The sequence below is a fragment of the Nelumbo nucifera genome, chromosome 7 (assembly GCF_055504915.1).
Source record: "Nelumbo nucifera cultivar China Antique chromosome 7, China Antique-T2T, whole genome shotgun sequence".
Taxonomy (NCBI): domain Eukaryota; kingdom Viridiplantae; phylum Streptophyta; class Magnoliopsida; order Proteales; family Nelumbonaceae; genus Nelumbo; species Nelumbo nucifera.
In genome coordinates, this window is record NC_142655.1 from 19,714,824 (window position 1) to 19,742,754 (window position 27,931).

Below are 27,931 nucleotides of genomic sequence, written 5' to 3' on the forward strand. Positions count from 1 at the left end.
TCTGCACAACCTATAAATCACAAATGTGTTGTTGGACGAGTACAACTTCAGAGAATGGTCTGTTTCAGCCATGCTCTTCATCACATCCCGGGAACTCACTGGTTACTTGGACGGGCAGAAGAAGGAACCTGAAGTGGGGAGTGCTGAATATGCAGTTTGGCGCAAGGAGAATGCTACAATTATGTCCTGACTACTTGCTTCAATGACTCCAAGAGTAGCTAGGACTGTTCAACATTTCTCCACGACTGCCAAGATATGGGAAAAAGTGTCTAAAACCTATGGGCAGAAAAAAATAATGCCAGAATTTACAGACTGAATCAAGACATTGCTGCCTTGAGGCAAGGAGATATGAGTGTTGCAACATATTTTGCTACACTAGGACTATGGGAAGAGCTAGATCATCACCTTATTATTGATTGGGAAAATGCCAGAGACAAGGAAAAGCATGACAAATAGGTTCAAGAGGGTAGAGCATTTAAATTTTTGGCTGGCCTAGATCCAATATATGAGAGCATAAGGTCCCAAAATCTGGGAAGGGATGAAATGCCAGACTTACATCATGTCTACTACCTTGTGAGGAATGAAGAGGTGAAAAGAAAAGAGATGCAGGTTGATACTCAAACTAAACTAGCTGAACAATCTGTGGAACATTCGGCCCTAATCTCTACAAATCAAAGGGGGAACAGGTACTCAGACAAGAGACATTTGAAGTGCACCCACTGTGGAGGAGAAAGGCATGTGAAAGAGACCTGTTGGGTTCTCTATCCGCATCTGAAGCCAGCTGCACTGAGGAAAGATAAGAAGCATCAGAAGGGTCAACCTGCAAGTGGGAATCTGGCTGCGAGTCACAGTGATGATGGTTCAAAACACTCATCCACAGTTACTTCCTCTTCCATGGGACAGACTACTAATTCCCCTGGAACCGGGTCCTTGGGTTTTACTGCCGATGAGGTAGAGGTACTTAGCCGGGCTCTAGCCCGTCTAAGGACCAATTCTCTTGCTTCCTCCTCCCTTGCCAGATCAGGTATTGTCTCTGCCTTTAGTGCAACTAGTACTATTGATCCTACCTCTTGGATTATTGATTCTGGTGTAACTGACCACATGACACACATGTTTTCTCTATTTTCTTCCTATCATTTAATGTCTGGCCAAGATAAGATGAGGGTTGCTGATGGTTCTCTCTCTACCATCTCTGGGAAAAGGAGTGGTTGACCTAAGCAAGGACCTCTCACTCAAATCTGTCTTGCATGTTCCCAATCTTTCTTCAAATCTCTTATCTTACCAAAAATTTGAATTGTAGCATAACTTTTTTTCCTACCCATTGTGTCTTTTAGGACATATTGACGAAAAGAACGATTGGGAGCGGTCATGAGTGTGGAGGTCTCTACTACCTTGATGCAGACATCAGTTCGGCCTTACAAACATCTGCTACTAGTAGTCTGTCCAATGTGGAGTCAATAGCTAGGTTACATCTGTGGCATGCTAGGTTAGGTCATTTACTGTTTTCATCATTGGAAGTGTTGTTTTCAGAATTATTCAAAGGTATTTCAAGTCAAGAGTTAGTTTGTGAAGTCCGTCAACTTTCAAAGCAATGTAGATCTGTTTATTCAACCTCTAGTAATGAAATTCAAGCTTTTTTTGACTTATTCCACTCTGATGTTTGGGGTCCCTCTCCCATTATTTCTGTTGATGGCTTTCGATACTTTATCAGTTTTATTGATAACTATTCTCGATGCACATGGATCTACTTATTAAAAGCACGAGATGAAGTGCCGCGGGTAACCATGACATTTTGCAAAATGATTGAAACACAATTTGGCAAGAAAATCAAACAATTCAGGTTAGATAATGTTGCTGAATATTTTGAAAGGTCATTGAATTTGTTTATGGAGGATGTTGGAATGATTCATTAGTCATCTTGTGCTAGTACCCCCCAACAGAATGGGGTTGCTGAGCGCAAGAATAGACACCTATTGGAGACTACTCGAGCCTTACTATTTCAGCACAAAGTTCCAAAAAACTATTGGTCTCAAGCAATCCTTACTGCATCATATCCGATAAATCGAATGCCATCCAAGTATTGGGGATGGAAACTCCTTTCTTTGTTCTTTGCCCTCACCTTCTTGACTTTTCTCTTCCACCAAGAGTCTTTGGTTGTGTATGCTTTGTACATGTCAAGGATCCGAAAAACAAATTGGATCCTAGGGCTACGAAGGGAATCTTTTTGGGGTACTCCCCTACTCAGAAGGGGTATAAGTGTTATGATCTAGTCACCAAGAAAAAATGTCACAAAGGATGTGGTATTCTTTGAGTCTCAATCCTATTTTCATTCTTCCCAGAATCCTCTTCAGGGGAGACTAGTGGGATGGAAGAGGATTCTTCTGTTCCCTCATTCTTTGTGCCTCTCTCTACCTCGGACCTTCCATCTTCTCCTCCTGATCCACCTAGTTGTGGTATTCCGGGTGAATCTAGTGAGGCTCCCATTGTTCCAGCTACTACTAGTGATGTTGCAAATGCTACTGAAGACTCCAACAGGTAGAAAAGAGATATTAGAATCACCTACAACAGAAGGAAGAAGGGTCCTCTAACTCATGACAACAACCAATTGGACTCAGATCAACTTGTTTCAGAAACTCAAGGTAATCCTATCAATTCCTCTGACTTGGATCTTCCTATTGCCCTTTGTAAGTCTACCCGTTCTTGTACTATCAGACACCCCATTGCTGATTTTGTGTCTTACTCACATTTGTCTCCTCGTTATTGTTCTTTTGTGTCTGCTCTCTCTTCTATGCATGTCCCTACTAGGTATTCAGGGGCAGTATCTGGCCGAAAATGGAAAGGGGTTATGGACGAAGAAATGAAGGCCTTAATGAAAGCAGGGACTTGGGAATTAGTGGATCTACTAGAAGGGAAAGGCACTGTTGGATGCAAGTGGGTGTTCACTGTGAAGCATAGGGAGGACGGGTCCATTGAAAGGTACAAGGCTAGACTGGTAGCAAAAGGGTTTACTCAAAAAGAAGGGATTGACTACAAAGAAACCTTTGCTCTGGTAGCAAAACTCAACACAATCCGAGTTCTATTATCATTAGTTGCAAATTTCTCATCGGAGCTACATCAGTTGGACGTGAAGAATGCTTTCTTAAATGGCGACCTACATGAAGAGGTATTCATGGATCCTCCACCAGGTTATGGGTTTGGCAAGAAGGTATGTAGACTGAGAAAAGCTCTATACGGTCTTAAGCAGGCCCCTCGTGCTTGGTTTGAGAAACTGTGGGGCCATGAAGAAAGGGGGTTACACTCAAAGTGGGGCAGATCATACCCTGTTCATAAGGAAGAGAAATGACAAACTTACAACACTTATTGTCTATGTGGATGATATGGTAATTACAGGGGATGATCAGGAAGAGATTAAAAGACTAAAGGAGGTCTTGGCTGCTGAATTTGAGATCAAAGACCTGGGCCAACTGAGATACTTTCTTGGGATTGAAGTTGCTAGATCCAAAGAGGGCATCTATATATGTCAACGGAAATACATCCTTGATCTTCAGGCATGATGGGGTGTAGGCCAGCAGATACTCCAATAGAACAGAACCATGGTCTACAGGAGTTAGTAGGAGAGGACTACCTTGATAAGGAAAGATACCAAAAGCTGGTGGGGAAGTTGATTTACCTGTCCTTCACTCGCCCTGACATTGATTATGCTGTACATGTTGTCAGTCAGTTCATGCACACTCCTAAAATCCCTCACATGAAAGGTGTGGAAAGGATCCTTAGATATTTGAAGTCTTGCCCGGGGAAAGGGATTCTGTTCAGAAAAAACAATAAAATTGAAGTTGAAGGATATATTGATGCAGATTGGGCTGGCTCTGTTGGGGACAGGAAGTCTACTTCTGTTAGACAGTTGTATGCCCTTAGCTTCAATCAGATAGATGTACCTTATGAATTTATTGTAAATGAATAAAGTACACATTTGATTCATGTTCCTGTGGTGTGTTTCTGTGTAATACCCTTAAACTGGACACTTAATGAGACTCGTGTTAGTTTAGAATGTTCACAGCCATTGGGTAAGTCTGGGAGATTTATCCTGCCAAGCCTGACACTGGTGTGCTACCAACTGTTGGGGTGGCCTGTCTCAGCCACCAGGGTGAGACCCGAAGCACATGCAGTGTAGGATTAATAGAACCTTTGAACCGGACCAAATTTCTAGTATTGCCCTGGACCTTGGAGATTGATGGGCAAAACTGGAAAGTTACACCTGACCCCTAGACTCGATTATGATACTGCACTAGGTGTCGGATTGGGCTGTCTTTGATATGCCAATCAGTGAGATCCTTAGCGGGGGTCAAAACCTGAGTATGTTGGGACAGTTCGAGAATTCATCTGAGTAGGTGATCATAGTGACAGGATCAGCCCCTTTGTCGGACAAAGGTAATGATCGGGAATGCACTCTCTCTGATGGAAACCAAGACTGCCGACAGCCGCTTTCAATTGTTGAGATTTTGTTTTGCAAAATATATTTATATGCAGATATATATATATATATATATGTTATGGTTTCGAAATGATTTTCAATAGGTTTTAATTCCCGGGATCTATGTGAGCAGAGAGTGCAACACTGTTCCTTGCATCCGAGGGAGATGTCCTCTCTTGTCGGGCAATGTTTGATCATTATGGGCTGAGAGGTTAAGTGTAAGACCATTGAGGATAATACCTGATGGGCTAATCTTGCATCTGTCCACAGTCCCTAGGTGTTACAAGGTGGCTTGGCCCAAGGACCACTTAGGGTAAGTGTTGGGCCCATAGAGCCCATGTGATGGGTTTCAGGGGGTGCACTATCCATAACAGTGTATTCGGCCAGGCCTTGTAACAAAGGCTGGGATGAACCCATGTGGTTGATGTGTAGATCAATGTTTGGGTCTCACGCCATACAAGGAAGCCCAATTGGGCAGCAGTTTGGAAGGCTAAGTGAGTACATAATCTTAAATGGGCCTAAAGCCCATTTCGAACTGGGCTGATTTGATCAGTTAATTAAAGGGGCGAATTCTGGGATGGATCTGCTGATAGGATTGGGCCTTGAGCCTATCCACTTAGAGAGTCCAAGATCTAAATAAGATTTAGATCTGGAAGCCTCCTAATAAGATTTTGAGATGGCTGATCTAATCTGCAGATAAGATAAGGGTTCTCCCTTATCACTTAAAGGGACTTCTGATCCTAATATGATTTGGATCAGCAACTCCTAATGGGATTAGGAGCTGATCCCTTTAAGCCTATAAAAGGAGGGGGCGATAGCTTTAGAAGACACAACAAGATACAAAAGCACTGCACAATACAGAGAAAGAAGAGATAATTCTGCACCCTGCAAATACTCTCTTGCCTCCTTCCTACAGCCGCCACCTCCAGTAGTTCGATCTCCTATTCTCTACAGGAGTAATCAAGATTTGATCTTGATTCCAGTCTTTTGGCGAAAAGATTGATTGGAGCTGTACTCACGAGCCATCCTTTTGATTCTTGCGAAGGGTCAAGTTCTTTTGGAAGAACATTGCTGATTCTGCTCCATCTTGCACTGCGCCATCTTCAGTGGGAGCAGTTTTTGGATCCTTCCTTGGGCGTGAACACCTCCATTGAGAGAAAGTACTTCTCTGTATCAGGTATATCTCTCTCCTACTCCTTTTGGTTTAGATCTGGTTTGGTTCTTGGTTCAAGATTGATCATTGAAAAATGTGTTTTTCAAAATAGGGAATTCGATTCCCAGCAAAGATGGGAGAAATTTTTTTGAAATTCGCCTAGTCCATTCCGCAAGATTTGGGCGTCCATATGATGGATATCCCATCGCATTAACTTCCGGGTACTACACCTTTGTTGGAGGAAATTTAGTTACATGGAGGGGTAAAAAACAAAATGTGGTTGCTAGATCTAGTGCAGAGGCCGAATATCGTGCTATGGCTCATGGTGTTGCTGAACTTCTGTGGCTTAAGATCCTTTTTGGTGAACTTGGAATAAAGATCGAGTGTCCTCTTAGGTTGTACTGTGACAACAAGGCTGCCATCAACATTGCAAATAACCCAGTGCAACATGATAGAATGAAACATATTGAGATAGACCGCCACTTTGTCAGAGAAAGAATCGTCTCAGGAGAACTCTGCATTCCTTATACTCCCTCCGAGATGTAGATTGCAGATGTTCTAACTAAAGGGCTAGCTATAGTGAAATTCTTGGACTTACTTGGCAAGCTAAACATGATTGACATCCATGCTTAGCTTGGGGGGGAGTGTTGGTTCAACTGTCTTAATTTGTTTGTTTATCTTTGTTGGGTCTTAAGTCATTAGTTATTGGGCCTAATCTTATTTAGTGTTTTATTTGACTAGGTGTCCCATCACTAATCAGGGGCATTCTAGTCTATTTATGTAACATTATGTAATGCTCTTATATATAATAGAATAGGGCCAACTGAGAAAGCATTGCCGCTCTTCTCATATCTTCTCCTTCTTCTTCTTCTTGTCTTCTCATTCGACAACCTTATTCTAGCAAACACTCTTCACCTGCATGAATACTCAACTTAGCATTTGGTTCCATGGGTGTTTTAGCTGATTTGACACCTAACAACCATGTTTCTTCAAGTAAATCAAGGACATATTTCCTTTGACACAAGTTAATTCCATGCCATGACCTTGCAACTTTTATTCCTAGGAAGTATTTCAGCTTACCAAGGTCCTTTGTGTGGAAGTGATTCTGTAGAAAGTTTTTCAACTTGCCAATTCCATTGCCGTCACTGCCAGTTACGACAACGTCATCCACATACACTACTAACAAGATTTTACCATCTTTTGAGTCACGACTAAACACAAAATGGTCTACTTGACATTGTTTCATGCCAAAGTTCTTCACTGCGTCACTGAATTTAACAAACCACGCATGTGGAGATTGTTTCAATCCATAGATTGCCTTTTAAGTATGCAAACTTTACCATCCTCCCCTTAAGCAACAAACCCTGGTGGTTGCTCCATATATACTTCCTCAACTAGATCATACATTGCTGCTAATGAAATTAACACCTGAACTGAACCGATCTTAGCCACAAGAGAGAATGTCTCTGTATAGTCAATACCATATAATTGAGAATAGCTTTTGGCCACTAACCTGGCCTTTAATCATTCCACACTGCTTACCAGGAGGGAGAGTAGTAAGTTCCCATGTGTGATTGTGTTGTAAAGTAGACAATTCCTCTTCCATTGCTTGTTGCCACCCTGGAGGCCGAGCACTGATACTCCAATTAGAGACAAGACGTAGAGTCCAGGAAGTAAGGAGATAGGTGTAATCTTACCCAGCTCTGATTTCGATCAACTTCAAGCCATTCCTATTCAAGAAAAGGATTGCTCCTTTCATCCTTCAGTCCCACAAGGTACGATGATAAATTCTGGTTTTTGTACTGACCTGCTTCTTTGCCTGCCATCCTTGTCTCAGAAATCTAGCATGTACCTAAGCTGACAGCTAGTTTGCTAGGGGATATTGAGGATGGGGGGAGGATGAGAGGAGGCTGAAAATATGGAATTTAATGGAGTTCTTTGAGGAATTAAAACAAAAGGAAATAAAAAAAGGAGAGGGATCAAGAACATAGAGAGGTAATGGAGTCCGGAGGAGTTGGGGATAGTGTCTCTAAGCAAGTTACAATGAGTAATGATATTGAGGATAGTAAAGAAGATTCATTGGCAGAATTTGTGGAGATGATTGGGTGTAAGATAAAGGATCCCAATGAGCTAAAATGTTTTTTAAAAGATAACGGAAATGGTGAAAAAGCTAAGAAGAGAAAAATGAGTGAGGATGAAAGGCTGAAGAAGGATATAGAAGGGGACAAGGAGTTAAGTGAGAGGAAGGACAAAAGAAGGGGAAGTAGATAGGTGAAGGTTCTCATAGGGAATAACAGATAAAGAGGAATGAGGATAATAAGTTAGAATGTTCATGGATTAGGGAGTGCCAGGAAAAAGGCTACCATTAAAGAAGTCCTAAGAAAGGAGAACCCCGATATTGTTATCATTCAGGAATTGAAGTTGGGAGAGTTTGATAGTAGATGGGAAAGAAGTATCTGGAGGAATATTGGCATACATTGGGCTATGAGTCCATCTTACTTTCTTAGGGTTCTTTAGGGGGAATTGTAACCCTTTGGAGGGAGGATACATTGGAAAGGATTGAAGAACTGATGGGTAAGTACACATTATTTGTTAGATTTCGTCAAATTATGGATGGCTTTGAGTGGGTGATGAAAAATATATATGGTCCTAATGGGTATAGGGAGAGAAATGAGTTGTGGGAAGAATTAGGCGATATAAGAGGACTATGGGATGGACCTTGGTGTATAGGAGGGGATTTTAATGTTATGTGATTTTTGGAAGAAACCAATAAGATAACATAGAGGCTCACTACTAGTATGAGGAGGTTCACTGAGGTTATAAATGATTTGGAATTGAAGGAGATCCCGATGTCACACAGTAAATTCACTTGGTCAAATTTGCAATCAAACCCAACTTGTTCCAAGTTGTATAGATTTTTGTTTTCAGTGGATTGGGAAGAGCATTGGGGGGAGTTAGTATCAAGGGCCTTGCCTAGAGTTACTTTAGATCACTAACCAATTTTGATTTGCAAAGAAGAAATTTGAGGGAGAGGACTTGCCCCGTTTAGGTTTGAGAACATGTGGTTGAAACACCAGGGTTTATAGAGAAGGTTAGGGATTGGTGGACAGAGTATAATCCAGATGTCATTTATGAGGACATGAAATTCCATAGGAAGGTGAAGGAGCTAAAGGCTAACATAAAAAATTGGAACACCCACCAATTTGGCATACTAGAAGAAAGGAAGCAAGAGTTGGTGTTTCAAATAGAGGCTTTGGATTCCAAGGATGGGAAAGGAAACTTCGAGGAAAATGATAGAGTTGAAAGATATGTACTAAGAAAGCAACTGGAGGACATCCTATTTAAAGAAAAAATCAGTAGGAGGTAGAAGTCAAGATGTTTGTGGTTAAAGGAAGGAGATAGAAATACGAGATTTTTCCATGGAAAATTCTAGGAGAAGCAAGAATTGTATTTCCAAACTTGAGGTTAATGAAGAAAATCTTACTTAAGATAGGGAAATAGCTAGGGTCTTTGTGGATCATTTCAAATCTATTTTCAGACGGCCCTTGGGCGGGAGAATAAGTCTAGAAGGATTGGAATGACCAAGGATTTTGGAAGACTCCAAGATGTGGCTGGGACAACATTTTGATTTGGAAGAAATTAAGGAAGCAATTTTCTCTATGGATAGGGCTAAGGCATCGGGGCCTGATGGGTTTACTATGGCTTTCTACCAGGATTGTTGGGAGATTTTAAAGATGAATATTTTGTAGGTATTTAATGAATTTTTTTGGGAGAGGAGTGATTAATCCAGGGTTCAACTCTACTTTTATCGCTCATATTCTGAAGAAGTCTAATGCAGTTCAGCCTAGTGAGTTTAGACCCATCAGTTTGGTGAATAACCTATATAAGATAATAACTAAGGTTCTGTCCAGAAGAGTAAGAGCAGTGCTTCCATCCATCATTTCGCTAAATCAAGGGGCCTTTGTAGGTAATAGGTAAATCACTGACCAGATTCTTATTGCCATTGAGAGCTTGGAGGATTTTAGAAGGAATGCCAAGATAGGATTAGTGTGCAAGCTTGACTTGGAGAAAGCTTACGATTTGGTGGATTGGTACTTCCTATTGGAAGTGTTGAGGAGTTTTGGGTTTGGAGAAAAGTTGTGTAAATGGATTAAGGGGTGCCTTGAGTCTTGTCACTATTCAGTATTGGTGAATGGAACTATAATGGATCACTTTCCTAAGATCAGAGGAATTAGACAAGGGGATCCTCTCTCTCCATTCCTGTTTACCCTCATTGTGAAGGTGCTTGGGATGCTAATTGACAGAGCTGATGCAAAAAGATTGGTGAGAGGATGGAGAGTTGGCAGGGATAGGGTCCCGGTTACTCACTCGTAGTTTGTTGATGACACCATTTTGTTATGCGAAGGAAATTTTCTTAATAGGGTAAGGAATTTGAAGCTGGTGGTGCACTTGTTTGAGAGGGTATCAAATCTAAAAATCAATTTCAACAGAAGTTGTGTGGTGGGGGTGAATATGAGTGAGGAGGAGTTGCAGGTGTGTGCCTCTTTATTGGGTTGTGAAGTTTCCTAGTGGCCTTTGAAGTACCTAGGACTTCCTTTGGATGATAACACTAGGAACATTGACTTTTGGAACCCGGTGGTAGATAGATTCACTAAAAGGCTAGCCACCTGGATGAAGAACTATTTATCATTGGGAAGGCGAATAACTTTTGATTAGATCTACCCCGGCAAACTTACTAGTGTACTTTCTATCAGTTTTTAAAATTTCAGTGGGTGTGGGCAAGAGGCTAGAAAAGTTAATGAGAGATTTTTTTTGTGGGAGCATGGGGAGGAGAAGAAGGATAATAGAGTCAACTAGGAAATGGTGTGTAGGAGTAGAGCTGATGGAGGTTTCGGTATTGGTAACATTCAGTTGAGGAATCAGGCTCTCTTAGGGAAGTGGCTGTGGAGGCTACCTCAGGACAAGGATAAATTGTGGGCTAAAGTGATTATTAGCATTCATGGGCTGTCGGCAGATGGTTGGGATGCTGGAGTGTTGGCTGAGGCTACTTGTACTTCTCCCTGGAAAGCTATACATGTGGTCCTTCCCCTCTTTCCACCTTTTGTCGGATACAATTTTTGTTCAGGGGACCTTGTTAAATTCTAGGAACATGTTTGGGTGGGTGAGTCAGCTCTGAAAGTCCAATTTCCTACTTTGTTTGCTATCTCTGATTTTAAGAATGAGCCAATTTCTTCCTTTTTGATTCCTTCTGACTCAAACTCAGGGTTTGATTGGGACTTGGGCTTTAGGAGAGGTCTTAGAGATTAGAATTGAACCAAGCTTTGGATTTGATCACAATTGTCCAAGGAATCTCTTTGGACCCATCTAGTAGAGATAGTAGATTTTGGACCTTAACCCCTTCTGGTTCTTTTTCCTGTGCTTCCTTTTTTAGAGCTTTGACTCTACCTTCTCCTATTTTAGGCTCCTCCTTTCCTGCTAAAGAAGTGTGGGGAAAGCCAATTCCACCAAGAATAGGGGCTTTCTGTTGGGAAGCTATTCTGGGTAAGATTAATACCAGTGATTTACTTCAAAGATAAAGACCTTCATTGTGCTTGTCCCCTAACTGGTGCATCTTGTGTAAAGCTAATAGTGAGAACTGTTATTCCTTGCCCGTTGGATTCCCCCCCCCCCCCCGGACATACAAAACTTTTTTGCTGCTTTGACTATTAGTAGCTTGAAGAAGAGGGGAAAAGTTCTATGGAGGTGCACTAGAGCTGTTATTTTGTGGACAGTCTGGGAAGAAAGGAACCAAAGAGTGTTTCAGGATAAGGAAAGGAGTTTAAGTGCTGTTTTGGAGGCGGTTACAGCTAGAGTTTTGCCATGGGTGAAGATACTGAAACTGTTTGAGGACATTCTAGCAGGGCTTCTGTTGAATAGTTGGAAGGTAGTGGCAGAATCAGCTCCATGGAAAGATGCTTGTAGTCCAATGTGGTCTTTTGGCTGCTTTGGAAGGTCTAAAAAGAGCAAAAGAATTAAATATTAACAGTCTAATTATTGAAGGTGACTCCAAAGTAGTTATTGGTTGGCTAGGAAAAGAAGAGATTGGGCTATGGAATTATGCAAATGAAAAACAGAAGTTCAAATGGCTATCTAGGGATACGGTAGTAAGATTTCGATAGGTCAAACGGAGTGCAAATTCCTTTGCAGATGCATTAGCCAAACAAGGGGTGGGAAGTGTCCATTCATTCTGAGCTTGTTTGTAATTGCTTTTTCTATTATTATGCTTATCCTTGGGAAGGGTTAAGAGAGTTTATCCCTTCCCTAAGAGGCTGTAATTGCTGTGTGTTGTTTCTTTAATAAAATTTCTGTTACTGATTAAAAAAAATACGCAGTCAAAACCCGGCTTGGCCTATGATCACCCCTTCCCCAAAATCATGGACATTGAAGATCTTATCCACTTCAAATATAAAATTTTCTTCTACATAGCTAAACTAATTTCTTAATTTTAGCCACCCAAGTTTGTTGTATTGATTCAGAGTATGAGGTTTAAGTTTTGTATCCATGTTCATCTTGCTTATTTTCTTAAGAATATAATTTAATATTTATTTTTGGCTTGTTAGTTGCCCGTACAGTGGTAAAATGTTCACAGCTAATTAGCATGAGAACAGATTTGAGTCTGAGAGTGGCCACTTTGTACAAAAAAGAAAGCCAATCCTCCCAAGGTCTTAAATAGCCTAAATAATCATCAAATAATATATTTATGTTTGGGTTGTTACGTTAGGGAAAGCACATTAGGCAACTAACATGGTCCATGTCCATTATTTTGAATGTTCCATATGGTTGAAAATTTTAACTGCACAAAACTAAAATTATTCACAAGTTTATGATAACTCGACTTTAATACAATTGATTGCTTCCATAATTCTATTGTAGGAAAGATAAAATGATAATAGAACCATAAGATTTTTAATTTGGCATACTAAAAATCATTGTTTTGGTAATTTTGTTTCATACAGGGCTTTTGGTTCAAATAATTTTTCTGGGCCACTCCCTCCAGAAATTGGGAATTTAGTCAAACTCGAAGAGATGTAAGTCGTAATTGCTTGTATAAGCATTACCTTCTGTAACAATAAAAAGTTCATATATAGTTAAAGTAGTGTCAAAAAGCATTATGCATATTATTTATTGCTAATGATGAAACTAAGGTCCTTGTAGTCAAGAATTTGGGACATAGATGGCTTAAAGGTGGTGTGAAACAAGTAAATCTTTCAACCCATTGAGAGATAAAAATTGATAGTCATGTGTTTCCATCTTATAATTCCAGGGTTCAATACATTATGCAAATAAAAGAAATAGGAAGTAAATTAGACATCAAGGGAAGAAATGTTTTAGCTAAAGTTTGATTACATTCTTTTTGAATTTGACAGATACATGGATAGTTCTGGGGTGAGTGGTGAAATTCCTTCAACATTTGGTAACCTAGTAAACATACGGATTATGTAAGAGATTGTGACTATGACCATGCTCAACTTTTCATGTTTTGTTCTTTAGTGTTTTAAATTTATCTATCCCTTTTCCACAAAATATTTGGATGTCAGGTGGGCATCAGATAATAACTTTACGGGCATGTTACCTGAATTTATTGGGAACTGGACAAAGCTTAAAACTTTGTAAGATTAGATTTTGCTTGTTTTTCCTTTACATAATCTTTCTCTATATGATAAGAAACTTATTAATTTTATATGTTACTTATAACTTGATTCTTACCTTTTAGTTTTCCTTAGTTTTATATTCAGCAAGTTTTTTCTTAATAAAGCTGAATGTGTTAATGTAGGAGACTCCAAGGCAATTCTTTTGTAGGTCCAATACCAAAAAGTTATTCAAAATTGACCTCATTATTAGATTTGTAAGTACTCTTTTTGTTAATTAAATTTGATTTAGACTCATCTTTATACTGATAACCACTGTATAATATCATATATAGGCGAATAAGTGAATTGTCTAATGCAAGTTCAACCTTGGATTTCATTAAGGATATGAAGGTCTTAAGTACATTGTAAGAAACCTTTCGAACCTGTGCAATGATACATATATTTTAATTTTTTATATTCATTTTCTCCAGCTTAAGATGATTCCTTGCTTTATATAGGATCTTGAGAAATAATATGATTTTGGGTACTATTCCATCTAATATTGGCGAGTATCAAAATTTGCAAATATTGTAAGTTGCCACTTTCTTCAATAGTTTGTATTGAAGAAACTGATTATTCTTGCAAATGGGTGAAAGTATAGTACATTGATGAATCTTGTTTTAACATTGACTTAATGATTGTATCTTTTTTATAGGGATTTGAGCTTCAACAATTTAACTGGCCAGATTCCAAGCTCTTTATTCAATTTGAGTTCTCTCTCTTTCTTGTAAGTAGCATGGATACTCTTCTCCATTCTTTTGTGAAGATCATGAAATGTATCATTTATGGTATTTTATTATTTATTGTTAGGTTTCTCGGAAGCAACAATCTTTCTGGTTCACTTCCTCCTCAAAAAAGTACAAAACTCCTCAATATGTATGTCAAGATGATGTATTTATATTAGATTCAAAATATTTAATTTTGATTAATATTTTTCTAAACAAATGATTTGTTGATTTGGACTACCAAACTCGTTTATGAGATTTTTTTGGCAAATCTCCACGATAGAAATCATTGAATGGTGGGTCAAAGTTTTGTGCATGTGTAATAATTGTTTATATAAAGGCTATAATTTAAATGCTAATTATTATTATTTTGTTTTGTATACAGAGACTTATCGTATAATGGATTATCAGGAAACTTTCCTTCATGGGTGACACAAGGTTTACAACTGTATGTATGAAGAAGTTGAAAAATGTTCTCTTTTCCACTCACTTCTGCATTGTTAAGTTGAAAATTCTCCATCTGAAACCATAGTGGTTTGTTCATTATACTTATAAAAAAAGGTTTGTTCATCATTTACAAGATTTATAGCCTGAATATAGTGGTCTTGGAATACAACATTTTCATCCCAACTGTGCAAGACTTAACTTCCATTGTATTTTCAATATGTTGTTATTCTAAGTGTAAACTATGCTTCTATATAATAGAATCGCTTTTATGAAAAGTTGAAAAGTCCCTCCTATTTCTTATAATACAGTGAGATATTGTATAGTAGAAAGCAGTGATGAACAGCGACTTAAAAAGGTGTGCCTAGGCGCATAGGTGAGGTGCATTTTAGGGTAGGCGCCTTGCCCAGGTCCTAGGCACAGCCCATTCAAAAAGCCCAGGCATGCGCCCTTTAAAAATTTGATGCTTTTTCCTTTTTTTCAGTCTAGCGGCTAGAGCCCCTGGACCCCCGTGCTGCACCCCTCGAGGCCAGCCCAAACAAGCCCATGTTAGGGTGTTAAATTCTTAGTTTTCATACAAAAAATAAAGATTTTATAGTTTTAATCGCTTTTAAGAAGATATTTTATTAGGATGAATGAATGGACAACATTACCAAATAGGGGGTTCTCGAAGCTTCGGTTAGCTTCGCTTGCTCACCGGAGCTTTGAGAATCCCCTTTTTGGTAATGCTGTCCATTCATTCATCCTAATAAAGTATCTTCTTAAAAGCAATTAAAACTATAAAATCATTATTTTTTGTGTGAAAACTAAGAATTTAAGACCGTAACATGAATTCGTTTGGGCTTGCTTCAAGGGGCGTGGCATTAGCTACTTGATGTAATTGAGAAAAAAAGAGATTGTGGGTTTTATATGCTTGAAAATGTTTTATATGTTTGATTTCATTTTTAAATTCTCATTTGAATATGCTGTACATATTATGTTTATATAATTTAATTTTAGATAATAGGTTTTTTAAAACATTTATTTTAAAATTTAAGTTTATATTTTTATTTATATTATGTTTTATAATTTTTTGAATTTTTTTGGCATTTTTTATTTTTTTGACATTTTTTTTGATTTTTTAGCTTTTTTTTTTTTAAATTGTGCACCTTGCCTCAAAAAGGCGCGTGCTTCACCCTGTGCCATGTGCCTTAGGCACAAAATGGCCCTTGCACCTTTTGCTTTTAAAACACTGGTGATGAATGGCAAAATTTTTGTTGTAACTTACATAACAAATAAAAAATTCTTTTAGTTCAAAAAATCATAGTGTTATTTTGTTTATATTAGATCCTTATGTAAACTAAGAAGCTGAACTCGAAGTAGTGAAGAAGAGGATGAACTCCTTAGATGCTGAGAATGTCGAATTGTGTTAGCAGTCGACTAGGCCTTTATTTAAATATAAATGAAGTACAAAGTACAATAAAATTACTGGTATACCCTTGATTAGTAATGGGACAACCAGAAGACTTAAAACATAAACAGGATTAGGCCCATTAGCAAAGGCCCAGTTACAAGATAAAATTAACATAAGAATGGGCTAATAGGAGACCCTATCAGCCGAACACACTCTAACATTCTAACACTCCCCCTCAAGCTAAACATGGATATCAATCATGTTCAGCTTGCCAAGTATGTCCTTGAACTTTGTAGTTGCCAGCCCTTTTGTTAATACATCTGCAATCTGCATTTCTGATGGAGTATAAGGCACACGGAGTTCCCTTGAAACAATTCTCTCTCTGACAAAGTGTCGATCAATTTCAATATGTTTTGTCCTATCATATTGCACGGGATTGTTGGCAATGTTGATAGCTGCTTTATTATCACAATACAACTTGAGAGGACCTTCAGTCTTGATACCAAGCTCATTAAGGAGAGTTCTGAGCCATAAGAGTTCAGCAACCCCATGTGCCATAGCTCGGTATTCTGCTTCTGCACTTGATCTAGCCACAACATTCTGCTTCTTACTACGCCATGTAACTAGGTTTCCTCCCAAGAATGTACAGTAACCTGAGGTTGATTTTCTGTTTCCAACAGACCCAGCCCAATCAGCATCAGTGTAGGCTTCAATTTCAAGTCTACTGTTCTTCTTGAATAGAATTCCTTTCCCTGGGCAAGTTTTCAAGTATTTGAGAATTCTTTCCACTGCTCTCATATGAGGAGTCTTTGGTGAGTGCATGAATTGACTGACAACATGCACTGCATAGGCAATGTCTGGCCAAGTGAGGGATAAGTATATCAGTTTTCCTACCAATTTTTGGTACCTTTCCTTATCACAGTATTCCTCACCCATTGATTCTTGTAATCCATGGTTCGGTTCTATTGGTGTGTCTGCTGGCCTGCACTCCATCATGCCTGTTTCTTCTAGGAGATCTAGCACATATTTTCGTTGACATATGTAGATTCCTTCTCTTGATCTAGTAACTTCAATCCCGAGAAAATATCTAAGATTTCCTAGGTCCTTGATCTCAAATTCTGAAGCTAAGAACTCCTTCAGCCTCTTCATCTCTTTCACATCATTTCCAGTAATCACCATATCATCCACATAAACAATGAGAGCTGTAAGTTTTCCATCCTGCCTCCTTGTAAACAATGTATGATCCGCACTGCTCTGAGTGTACCCCACTTTTTTCATGGCCGTACAAAGTCTCTCAAACCATGCCCGGGGAGATTGCTTCAAGCCATACAAAACTTTCCTTAATTTACGCACCTTCTTTCCAACATTATATCCAGGTGGGGGTTCCATGAATTCCTCTTCATGTAGATCACCATTTAGGAAAGCATTCTTCACATCCAACTGATGAAGTTCCCAAGAGAATTTTGCAGTTAATGACAGTAGGACCCTGATTGTGTTGAGTTTTGCTACCGGGGCAAAGGTTTCCTTGTAGTCAATTCCTTCCTTTTGTGTAAATCCCTTTGCCACAAGTCTGGCCTTATATCTTTTAATTGACCCATCTTCCCTGTGCTTTACTGTGAATACCCACTTGCACCCAACAGTGCCTTTCCTTTCTGGCAGGTCCACCATTTCCCATGTTCTTGCTTTCATTAGGGCTTTCATTTCTTCATTCATGGCTTCTTTCCATCTTGGATCAGATACCGCCTCTGAATATCTGGAAGGGACACATACAGAGGAAAGAGCAGACACAAAGGAATGATAGGCAGGTGATAAATGTGAGTAAGAGACATAATCAGCTATGGAATGCCGAGTGGTACAAGAACGAACAGGCTTACGGAGAGCAATAGGAAGATCCAAATCTGAATTGAGAGAGTCAGAATTACCTTGGATTGCAGAGACAGATTGATCTGAGTCCAACTAGTTGCAATCATGAGGCTGAGAGCCCTTCTTCCTTCTATTGTATGTGAGTATCTCTTTCTCTTGCCTGCTGGAAAAGTAAAGCTCGAGCTGTCTCCATTAGGTGCCTGTTCTTGCACCCAACAACTCCATTTTGCTGAGGGGTGTAAGCACATGATGACTGATGTAACATGCCTTCATCTTCCATGAATGAGTTCAGGGATCTTTCAAAGTATTCAACTGCATTGTCTGAACGGAATTGTTTAATCTTCTTCCCAAATTGTGTTTCAATCATCTTGCAAAACATCATAGTTATCCGTGGAACTTCTTCACGTCCTTTTAACAGATAAATCCAAGTGCACCGAGAATAATGGTCAATAAAACTGATAAAATAACGGAAGCCATCAATGGAAACAATGGGTGAAGGACCCCAAACATCAGAATGGACCAAATCAAATGGGGCTTGTATTTCATTACTAGAAATTGGATACATTGATCTGCATTCTTTTGACATTTGACACACATAACAAACTAAACTTTGACTCGGAATTCCCTTACATAAATCGGGAAACAACATAGCTAAAGAAGAAAAGGACAAGTGACCTAGTCTAGCATGCCACAAGTGCAGCCTAGCTCTTGACTCCACACTTTCTGGACTAGTAGTAGCAGAAGCTTGCAGTGCTGAGCTGACATCCGCATCAAAATAGTAGAGGCCCTCATACTCACGACCACTCCCAATCGTTCTCCTCGTCAATCTGTCCTGGAAGACACAGTGAGAGGGAAAAAAAGTTATATTGCAGTTCAAATTTCCTGTTAGCTTTGAAACAGACAACAGATTTGATGTAAGACTAGGAACATGTAAGACTGATTTAAGAGAGAGATCCTTGCTTAGGTCAACCACTCCCTTTCCCGAGATGGTGGAGAGTGACCCATCAGCTACTCTCATCTTATCCTGGCCAGACAACAAATGATATGAGGAGAATAATGAGGACATGTGTGTCATATGGTCAGTGGCCCCTGAGTCAATCACCCAAGAGCTAGAATTAATGGAACTAGTTGCACTAAATGCAGAGGCTGTACCTGATTTGACAAGAGAGGTGGAAGCTAAAGGATTGTTCTTCAGACGGGCTAATGCCCGGCTGAGAACCTCTACCTCACTAGCTGTAAAGCCCAAGGTACTTGATCCAGCAGAATCAACAACCTGCTTTGTGGTGGAGGACATTGGCTGAGTACTCTGTGAGATGTCACTACTGCTGTTGGTGGCAAGATTCCCACTTGCCGTATGGCCCTTATGTTGCTTTTTGTCCTTTCTCAGAGCATCTGGCTTCAGATGAGGGTACAAGAACCAACATTTCTCCTTTGTGTGTTTCTCACCACCACAATGGGTACACTTGAGGGTCTTCTTGTCTGAAAATCTGTTTCCCTTAGTGGAGACTAAGGCTGAATGTTCTCCAGATAGTTCTGTTGTTTGTGTTTGGGAATCAACTTGCATCTCCTTTCTCCTTACTTCTTCATTCCTCACCAGGTAGTAAACATGATGAATTTCAGGTAATTCGTCTCTCCCTAGAATCTGTGACCTTACACCTTCATATATAGGGTCTAAGCCTACCAGGAACTTGAAGGCTCTGCCCTCCTCAATCTGCTTGTCATGCCTCTCCTTATCCCTTGCATTTTCACAATCCAAAATCAGGTGATGGTCAAGTTCTTCCCAGAGGCCTTCCAGTGTTGCAAAGTATGTTGCCACAGACATGTCTCATTGCCTTAGGGCTGCAATGTCTTGGTTCAGCCTGTAGATTCTGGCATTGTTCTTCATATATAGGGTCTAAGCCTACCAGGAACTTGAAGGCTCTGCCCTCCTCAATCTGCTTGTCATGCCTCTCCTTATCCCTTGCATTTTCACAATCCAAAATCAGGTGATGGTCAAGTTCTTCCCAGAGGCCTTCCAGTGTTGCAAAGTATGTTGCCACAGACATGTCTCATTGCCTTAGGGCTGCAATGTCTTGGTTCAGCCTGTAGATTCTGGCATTGTTCTTCTTTTGGCCATATGTCTTAGATACTTTCTCCCAGATTTTTGCGGCTGTAGGGAAGTGATGAACAGTTCTGGCCACCCGAGGAGTCATGGAGGTCAGCAACCAAGACATGACTGTGGCATTTTCCTTGCGCCACACAGTGTATTCAGGGCTGCTGATTTCTGGTTCCTTTTTGTCTCCATCCAAATAGCCTGTGAGGTCACGAGAGGTAATGAACAGTCTTGCTGAGACTGACCACTCTCTAAAGTTATACTCATCCAATAGCACACTTGTAATCTGCAAGCTATGCAGATTAGGGTTCTCCAGGTTTGAGGACTTTGTAACAGATCTGTTATCTCTAGAAGAAACTTCACCAGATAGTGATGACATCCTAACTTTGGTCAAGGGGTTTGTTCACAGTTCTGTAGGTGGTTCTGGTTAGGGCTGGCCGAAGTAGTCACAGAGTTCACAGTGCTGGTAGCACACCGGATAGGTTTCACTTCAGAGTTCACAGTGCTGATAGCACACTGGATAGGCTTCACTTAGACTAAACCAGTTCGGGTACAGTAGCAAATGAAGGTCTGTAACTGAACCAGTTCACAGAGCTGAAGTAGGGCTGATACCAGAAGAAGGGCTGATAACCGACCTGGAAATGATCTGTAACTGAAGTCGCCACAGTTCTGTAAAGGTCTTGCTGATACACCAAAGCTGCAACTGTAGAGGAGGCTATGCCTTTACCACTGTTCTGCACAAATCTGGCTGGAGCACCAAAGCTGCAACTGTAGAGGAAGCCCTCCCCCTTTCGGCTAGTGCTAGGACTGCTGGAATCAGTCCTCAACTAGGTCTGTCTTGTACAGATCTCTCTTAGTAGTCAAATAGCTACTACTTGCTAAAAAAAAAACTAGTAGGACATCTACTTCTGGGTCTTACTTCCCTTGAGTCCTACAACCAAGAGAAACCCTAGGTTCGAACTTGCTGAGTTCCCTTACACTCCTAGGTCTTCACTGCAGCAACCCAGAAAGAAAGGAGAAGATGAAAGAAGGTAGCAAGAGAAGATAGTGCACCGGTTGAAACCAGGAAGGAGCTAATGCTCTGATACCATGTAAACTAAGAAGCTGAACTCGAAGTAGTGAAGAAGAGGATGAACTCCTTAGATGCTGAGAATGTCGAACTGTGTTAGCAGTCGACTAGGCCTTTATTTAAATATAAGTGAAGTACAAAGTACAATAAAATTACTGGTATACCCCTGATTAGTAATGGGACAACCAGAAGAATTAAAACATAAACAGGATTAGGCCCATTAGCAAAGGCCCAGTTACAAGATAAAATTAACATAAGAATGGGCTAATAGGAGACCCTATCAACCGAACACACTCTAGCATTCTAACACCTTATAACCAGATTTAGAAAGAAATTTTGAGCATGAAAAGTATGTCAATACTAAAATGTTGTTGAAAGGAATTTATTGAATTAATATGGAAGCTGGTATTTTTTAATGCTTGTCCCTTGCATTAATAACATAAAATTTTATATATCCATGGCATTAAGTGCAACCTACCTGTGGTGGAATTTGCAGGAACTTGGTTGCAAACAATTTTATATTTGACAATTCAAATTCTAGGTGAGCTGTTATATTTTTAAACAGTCTAAAAAACATTTTTAACAATGTTGTGTTGCAAAGAAAATACGTTAATTGTTCTGTCTTGCCCAATTTTCTTTTTAATTTTCTAGTCTAAATCAAATGTTCAAAGTATTACTGTTGATTCTTACGAAATTATTGTTATGTCTTTAAGTCTTTTTTCTCCAGGTCTAGAATGTCTTCAGCGAAATTTTCCATGCAATGGAGGTTCTCCACGTTGTAAGTCCTGCAGTTTATATTTATTGCTTTCTTATGATGCTCAACATTTCTTGTTTTTGCTGTAGTTGTTTAACTCACTTTTCTAGACAAAAATGGCCTGTGAAAAGGAAGTTCTTCCTCATTTTCTAAGTTCTAGATAAATATTAAAATTTATTAAAGAAATTGGGGAAAAGTAACTAACCACACTTTTGAGTAATTATTAATTACTTTAGGCTGCCAAAAAAGATTTTGATCATTTAGGGTGTGTTCTGTTTGATAGAAAATAAGAGAGAAACATAAAGTTGAGTAAGCATTATTAACAAATATCACACCAAACAGCATAGCACATTTTTTCATATAATCTAGTAAAAGACCTTGCAAGCAATTTGTTCGATTCTTCTTTGAACATCTGATTTCATAAACATTCATTAGTGACATAGATGGAGTGGTAGACAGGTATAACCTATATCTTGACATTTATTCTTGTGCACTATATTGGAACTAATTTGAACCATGGAAACTTATTTTCACAGATGCCAACTTTTCAATCAAGTGTGGTGGTCTAGATATGGTATCTCCTGCTGATCGACTGTTTGAGAGAGAAAACGAAACTCTTGGACCAGCATCATATTATGTAACTGATACCAAAAAATGGGGAGTTAGCAATGTTGGATTGTTTGTTGATAGACAGACACCTAGTTATTTCCAAAGCACCGATGGACAAATTGAAGGTGCAGGTATTTTAACCACTGAGTTCTTCCAAACGTCAAGGCTATCTCCGGGATCACTAAGATATTATGGCCTAGGTTTGGAGAATGGAAAGTACACAGTAAGCCTTTGGTTTGCAGAGACAATAATCAGCGATGCAAGCTCACAATCTTGGAAAAGTACTGGAAGGCGTGTTTTTGACATTTATATACAGGTATACAATTATACATCTGTCAAAGAAATCTTTGCTGAGCGTCTCTATTTCTAATTAGTGATGTTTTGCTTTGTATGTCACTTAAAAGTCCTAAAATCCAGAAAGTTGCATATTATTCCAACCCATTTCTAATTAGTTGAACCCATCCATTAAAAAAAATTATGATGAGAATATAGCTTGGCCATATAAATTGTGTGTGTGTGTGGGTATATAGATAAATTTTCCTTTCTCTCATTGGAATATACTTGGTGGAGCTTACAAGATTACAAGAGAATTTTCAATTAAAATTTCATTAGTTGGATCCGGAACTCATATTTCAATTATTAAATTTCTTAGTTTATCTTACAAAATACCAAAATTAAATAGAAAAATTCTTAGGTTTCATGAATATTTGATGATGTGCTTTTAGTTTGTATATATACCTAATGGTACAAGATAACTTTGTTTTTGATGAATAATGATACAAGATACCTTCTTGGTTGTTAAAGCTACATTTTTAATCTTTTAGGGGAATCTACGATTAAAAGGCTTTGATATAAGAAAAGAGGCAGGTGGGGCCTCTAACAAAGCCGTTCAAAAAGAATTTACAGCTAATGTATCTGAGAACTTTCTTGAAATTCATCTTTTCTGGGCTGGAAAAGGTACTTGCTGCATACCTGAACAAGGTGACTATGGACCTTCTATCTCTGCCTTGGCTGTAACATCAGGTAATGTAGTAGGAATTGATGGACGAATCTGGTTTAATATGAATGGATGCAAAGAACCTGATATTCTTTACTGATCAAAACAGAAAAAAAAGAACCTGGTATTCTTTTATTCTTCTAAAAATTACTAATTATGCATTTCTTGGTCAGACTTCGTACCAACTGTTAGTGGCTTTCCACCAACAGCCACAGCCACAGCCACAGCCACAGCCACGAGGAGAAAGATGGGATTGATTGTTGAACTAGTAGTAGGTGTTGTAATTGCAAGCCTGCTGGTAATTGTAATAGCTTTTTACTTGAAAAGGAAAAGGTCAAGCAACAATGAGGACATAGAAGGTAGAATATGCTAAATTTTCTTCTTTGGATTCACAATATCACATTATCACTCTAAATGGGGCATTGACCATACACTTTGAGGTTTTATCTTTTTGGCTTCATCTTCTTTTGTACTATTATTAATGAAGTGGATAAACAGTGGTAGAAATGTAGAGAACTCTTTGATTGAAGTTATAACCTACCTTTGTGTTTATTTGCAGAGTTTATTACAATAGGTCCCAAGCCAAACACATTCAGTTATGCTGAACTGAAAAATGCTACAGAGGACTTCAATCCCAACAACAAGCTAGGAGAGGGGGGATTTGGACCAGTTTACAAGGTATGTTGCATTTAATTCCCAATCTCATAATGAATTATAGAATAACTTAACCTATTGACCTAGAAGGTGAGAGAGATGAGAGAAAATACAGAGACTTCCAAGTCTGTCCGATTGGTCTCAATCAATTGACCCAACCTAGAAAGCATAACTTCATATTAAAAGAAGTAAAAGTACATGACTGCCCTTACATAAGGAAGTAAAATACAATAAGGTACAAAGATTTCCAGTATACGTATTACACTAATATAATACAATAGAGCAGTACAAAGACAAAATTACCCCTTTTCTCTACACTCCCCCTCAAACTGATGTTGGAGAACAAGCATCAGTTTGTCAATAGGAAACATATACCTGGCCTGAGACGTAGATCTGATGAATAGATTTGTCAATTGCAGGCAAGAAAAAACATGGGGAAGAGAAATATGGCACTTTCATGGAACACAGGATTGGAAGCTATAATGATGGCACTCTTGTTGTCAGAAAAAAAGAGGAATGGAGGATGAATGACCAATGTTGCCTTGAACCACATAATTTCATTGCATACTGAGGACATTGCATGATACTCTGATTTTGTGGACGAAATGGACATAGTTTGTTGTTTCTTGCATTTCCAAGAGATTAGAGAATTACAAAGGAAAATACACCACCTGCTAGTAGAGCAGCATGTGTTAAAGGCAGCCAGCCCAATCAACGTCAGCATTGCCTCTAAGTAGAGAAGTAGATGAGGATGGGAAAAACAGATCATGAGATATTGTCCCCTGTAAATGATCCGAAGAACGGATGAAACAATGGAGGTGTCAAGGAGCAAAAACAAACTGACTGATTAGTTGAACAACATAAGAGATATCTGGTCTAGTCACAGGTAGATAAGGCTGCCCACAAACTGCCAATACAGAGATGGCATCAAGGAGCAATTCACCAACATCTTTGCTTAACTTTAGGTTGAGTTCCAAAGGAATGTTAACCTGTTTAAGAGTCTGTAAGACGGGCTATCTACACAAGATCAAAAACATAGTTGTGTTGGTTGACAAAATACCCTTGAGACGAGCTTTTAATTTCTAAACCCAAAAAAATAGTGACTGGTTCATGATCATTCATTTTGGAGGTGTTATTGAGAAGGATCTTCAATTTATCAATTCCATCCGCATCATCCCCAGTGATTAGGATATATCATCCACATACACCGAAAGAAGAGTCAATCCTTAGGCCCTATTGAGGGTGAAAAGAGAATAATTAGAAAAACTCTATTGAAAACTGACTTCCAGAACAACTAAATGGAACATTCAAACCAAGCTCGAGAAGCTTGTTTGAGCCCATAAAGAGATTTCTTTAGTTAGCATATCAAGCAGGAACCATCATAGTACCTAGGGGGAGTCTTCATATATAAAGTCTCCTACAAGTGTCCATGAACAAAAGCCTTTTTAACATCCATCTGATGCATAGTCCACTGTCTAATAGTAGTGATGGCCTAAAGAAGATGAACTGTAGTCATCTTGGTCATAGGAGCAAAAGTTTCTTCATAGTTAAATGCCACACTCTTGTTTGTACCCTTGTACAACCAGACGGGGTTTGTATCTGTCCTGAGTGCCATCAAATTTGAGTTTCACTGAATAAATCCATCTACTACCAATGATAGACAAGGATTAAAATTTTGATACGATACACCCCATATCGGGCGTATCATGTTGTATCTTTTGGGTTCCAAAACAAGTGGTTCGGGAACCCTTTTTTAATAAAAATATCTGAAAACCTATATAAAAACCAATTTTCGAAAAAAAACTAAAAAAATATAAAAGCACATTTTTTAGTACCGATACATCTTTTGCCGATACACAAAAGTGTATCGATACTTTGAACCTTGATAATAGATACATTTGGAGGAGGAAAGACAAGGTCCCAAGTGTCATTTTCCATTAAGGCTTGAATTTCTGCATCCATAGCATCTTTCCAATGCGTAACAACCATGACATGGTAATAAGACTTTTGAATGTCTATAGAGGATAAAACAACAAACTAGGATCTATGATTAGAGGAGAAACCATAGCGATCAAGAGGACAAGAAATATGGGTGGAGCAACGTTAAGGAAAAAGGAGGGGGTGAGTCAACAGAAGGAGAACTTACAATGTAAGTAGTGGGAGGAGGATGCACAAGCTCTAGTGCTAAAGATGGAAGGAGCATAGTGTCAGAGGTGGAAAATGGCTCACTTGGGCTGAATTGGAGTCGCCACCCATTGGTTGAGGAAATGGAGGTGATGGGACCTTCAAGAAGTACGTCAAAACCATTTTTATCTAATAGCCTGAGGCACTAGCTAAACCAGTTCGGGTAAGACTCAGATGGGAGAGGGAAGGGGTTAGGCACCCATCTCCCGGGTCCAGTGGGTGGGGCCCACATCACATCCCAAACAAGTATTATTACGGATAAACAATTAATCAACAAACATAATACTCAAGAAAGCAAATCACAAGAACAAGCCAACATAAAAGAAAATCCTCCCTGTTTTATTTATCTATTTTTTATTTTTATTTTTGCTTCGTTTTCATCTTATTTATTTATTATTATTATTTTTCATTTATTTATTATTTTTAAATTTCTATTTTTTTAATTTTTTATTGTTACATTTTTATTTTATTATTGTCTCTCTTTTTTCTATTTTCATCAATTATTTATTTATTTATTTTTGTTATTTTCTCTGTAACTATCCCCAACTTGCTAACATTTCCCAACTACTAAGCTAGCCACCCATTATCACATATTTTTTATTGTTATATTTTTTTACATAAACATTTATTGTTTATTATCATTATTTATTTATTTTATTATTTTTTTTCAGAATTATTTTGCTATCCATAACTGACACTCCTCACTCCTATAACCTGTGAGATGCCAAATCACCTCGGATCTAGTTCTTTTTCCTTTCTCTTTTTTATTGACTTTTTATTATTTTTTTACTGATGTATTATTTATCTGTTTACTTGTTTCTTTTTTTTTTTTTGATAAATACCTATTTCTTCTCTTATCTCATACAGAAAATACTCTTGTTTACTAGAGAGTTCAGATCGGTCACCTCTCTGAATCTGGTGACAAGCAAAACAATCCGTTCAACGGAAAACAACATTTCTTAGCATAATTTCAAAGACAAAACAGAGAACTACTTTAAGTCAGACTCAGATAACTGAAACAAAGACAGACATGACTTAAACTATTGATCAACCATTAGGAAGATATATAACAGGAATGGTAAGCAATTGATTTGTAAAGCAACTAAGAAATATTAAATTGGGATTTAAGTAACCATCGGGAAAAAACACAATTGGAGGGATCGTAGTCCTAATCTCAGATTATTGGAAAGTAAAAGTAATATCAGATAAAAATCAGATTTCAAAATGACAAGGGTGCAGGGTAATAAGATTTGATCTATGCACAAGCTGAAACACAACTGAGAGCTATGGTCGGATGAGGTGGGTGTGGAGAGCTTATTGGAGCTGGCTGAAACAGCTTCGTTGACTCTCCTCTGCTCCTCAAATCCCAATCAATTCATGTGGGAAGATGAGAAAAAATAAAGAGATGAAACAGCACATGAAAGAGATCTAAGAAAGCATGAGAGAATGGGTGTACCTGAATTGGGATTTTGGCTTGAGACTTATTGCCGTGACAGGGGAACCGAGAGTGTTCGTTGTTCTCCTTCTCCTAATGATGACAGCTATAGGTGACTACAACGAGGACGATGGGAATATGGGCTGAAGAGGTTCGGCCTCCACTTCCAATGCACCGCTGCAACTCGTTGCAGTGATGGTAAGGGGTCCCAAGTGTTGTCGATGGCAATAAAGAGAGGGGAACAGAGAGAGAGAGTGAAAACGGAGGGAGAGAAAAGGAATGAAGATGAAACTAGGTAAGGAAAAATGGGAGTGGAGAGTTCTCACTGCATCGCTGTTGTTGTGTCAGGCGGTAGGGGACGATGAACAGTGTATTCGGGGGATTAGGGCAAATGAAAGTCATTAGTTTAAATTTATAT

At 38.9% G+C, this 27,931-nt stretch overlaps 1 protein-coding gene across 3 annotated transcripts in view; it reads left to right on the forward strand.

The window, feature by feature from the left end:
- The window catches only part of LOC104588289 (putative LRR receptor-like serine/threonine-protein kinase At1g56140), a 71,329-nt gene that overhangs the window by 23,825 nt on the left and 19,573 nt on the right, over window positions 1-27,931 (forward strand). For 2 of the 3 annotated variants that reach the window (XM_088891763.1, XM_019196122.2), the window contains exons 6-20: window positions 12,620-12,691; window positions 13,031-13,102; window positions 13,202-13,273; window positions 13,438-13,509; window positions 13,588-13,659; window positions 13,753-13,824; window positions 13,950-14,021; window positions 14,105-14,170; window positions 14,405-14,467; window positions 21,377-21,421; window positions 21,594-21,658; window positions 22,171-22,559; window positions 23,068-23,266; window positions 23,414-23,599; window positions 23,800-23,918. In XM_088891763.1, the coding sequence (XP_088747889.1) occupies window positions 12,620-12,691; window positions 13,031-13,102; window positions 13,202-13,273; window positions 13,438-13,509; window positions 13,588-13,659; window positions 13,753-13,824; window positions 13,950-14,021; window positions 14,105-14,170; window positions 14,405-14,467; window positions 21,377-21,421; window positions 21,594-21,658; window positions 22,171-22,559; window positions 23,068-23,266; window positions 23,414-23,599; window positions 23,800-23,918 (1,636 nt within the window). The remainder of the gene's footprint in view (window positions 1-12,619; window positions 12,692-13,030; window positions 13,103-13,201; window positions 13,274-13,437; window positions 13,510-13,587; window positions 13,660-13,752; window positions 13,825-13,949; window positions 14,022-14,104; window positions 14,171-14,404; window positions 14,468-21,376; window positions 21,422-21,593; window positions 21,659-22,170; window positions 22,560-23,067; window positions 23,267-23,413; window positions 23,600-23,799; window positions 23,919-27,931) is intronic. The other variant, XM_088891764.1, reaches the window with a different exon arrangement.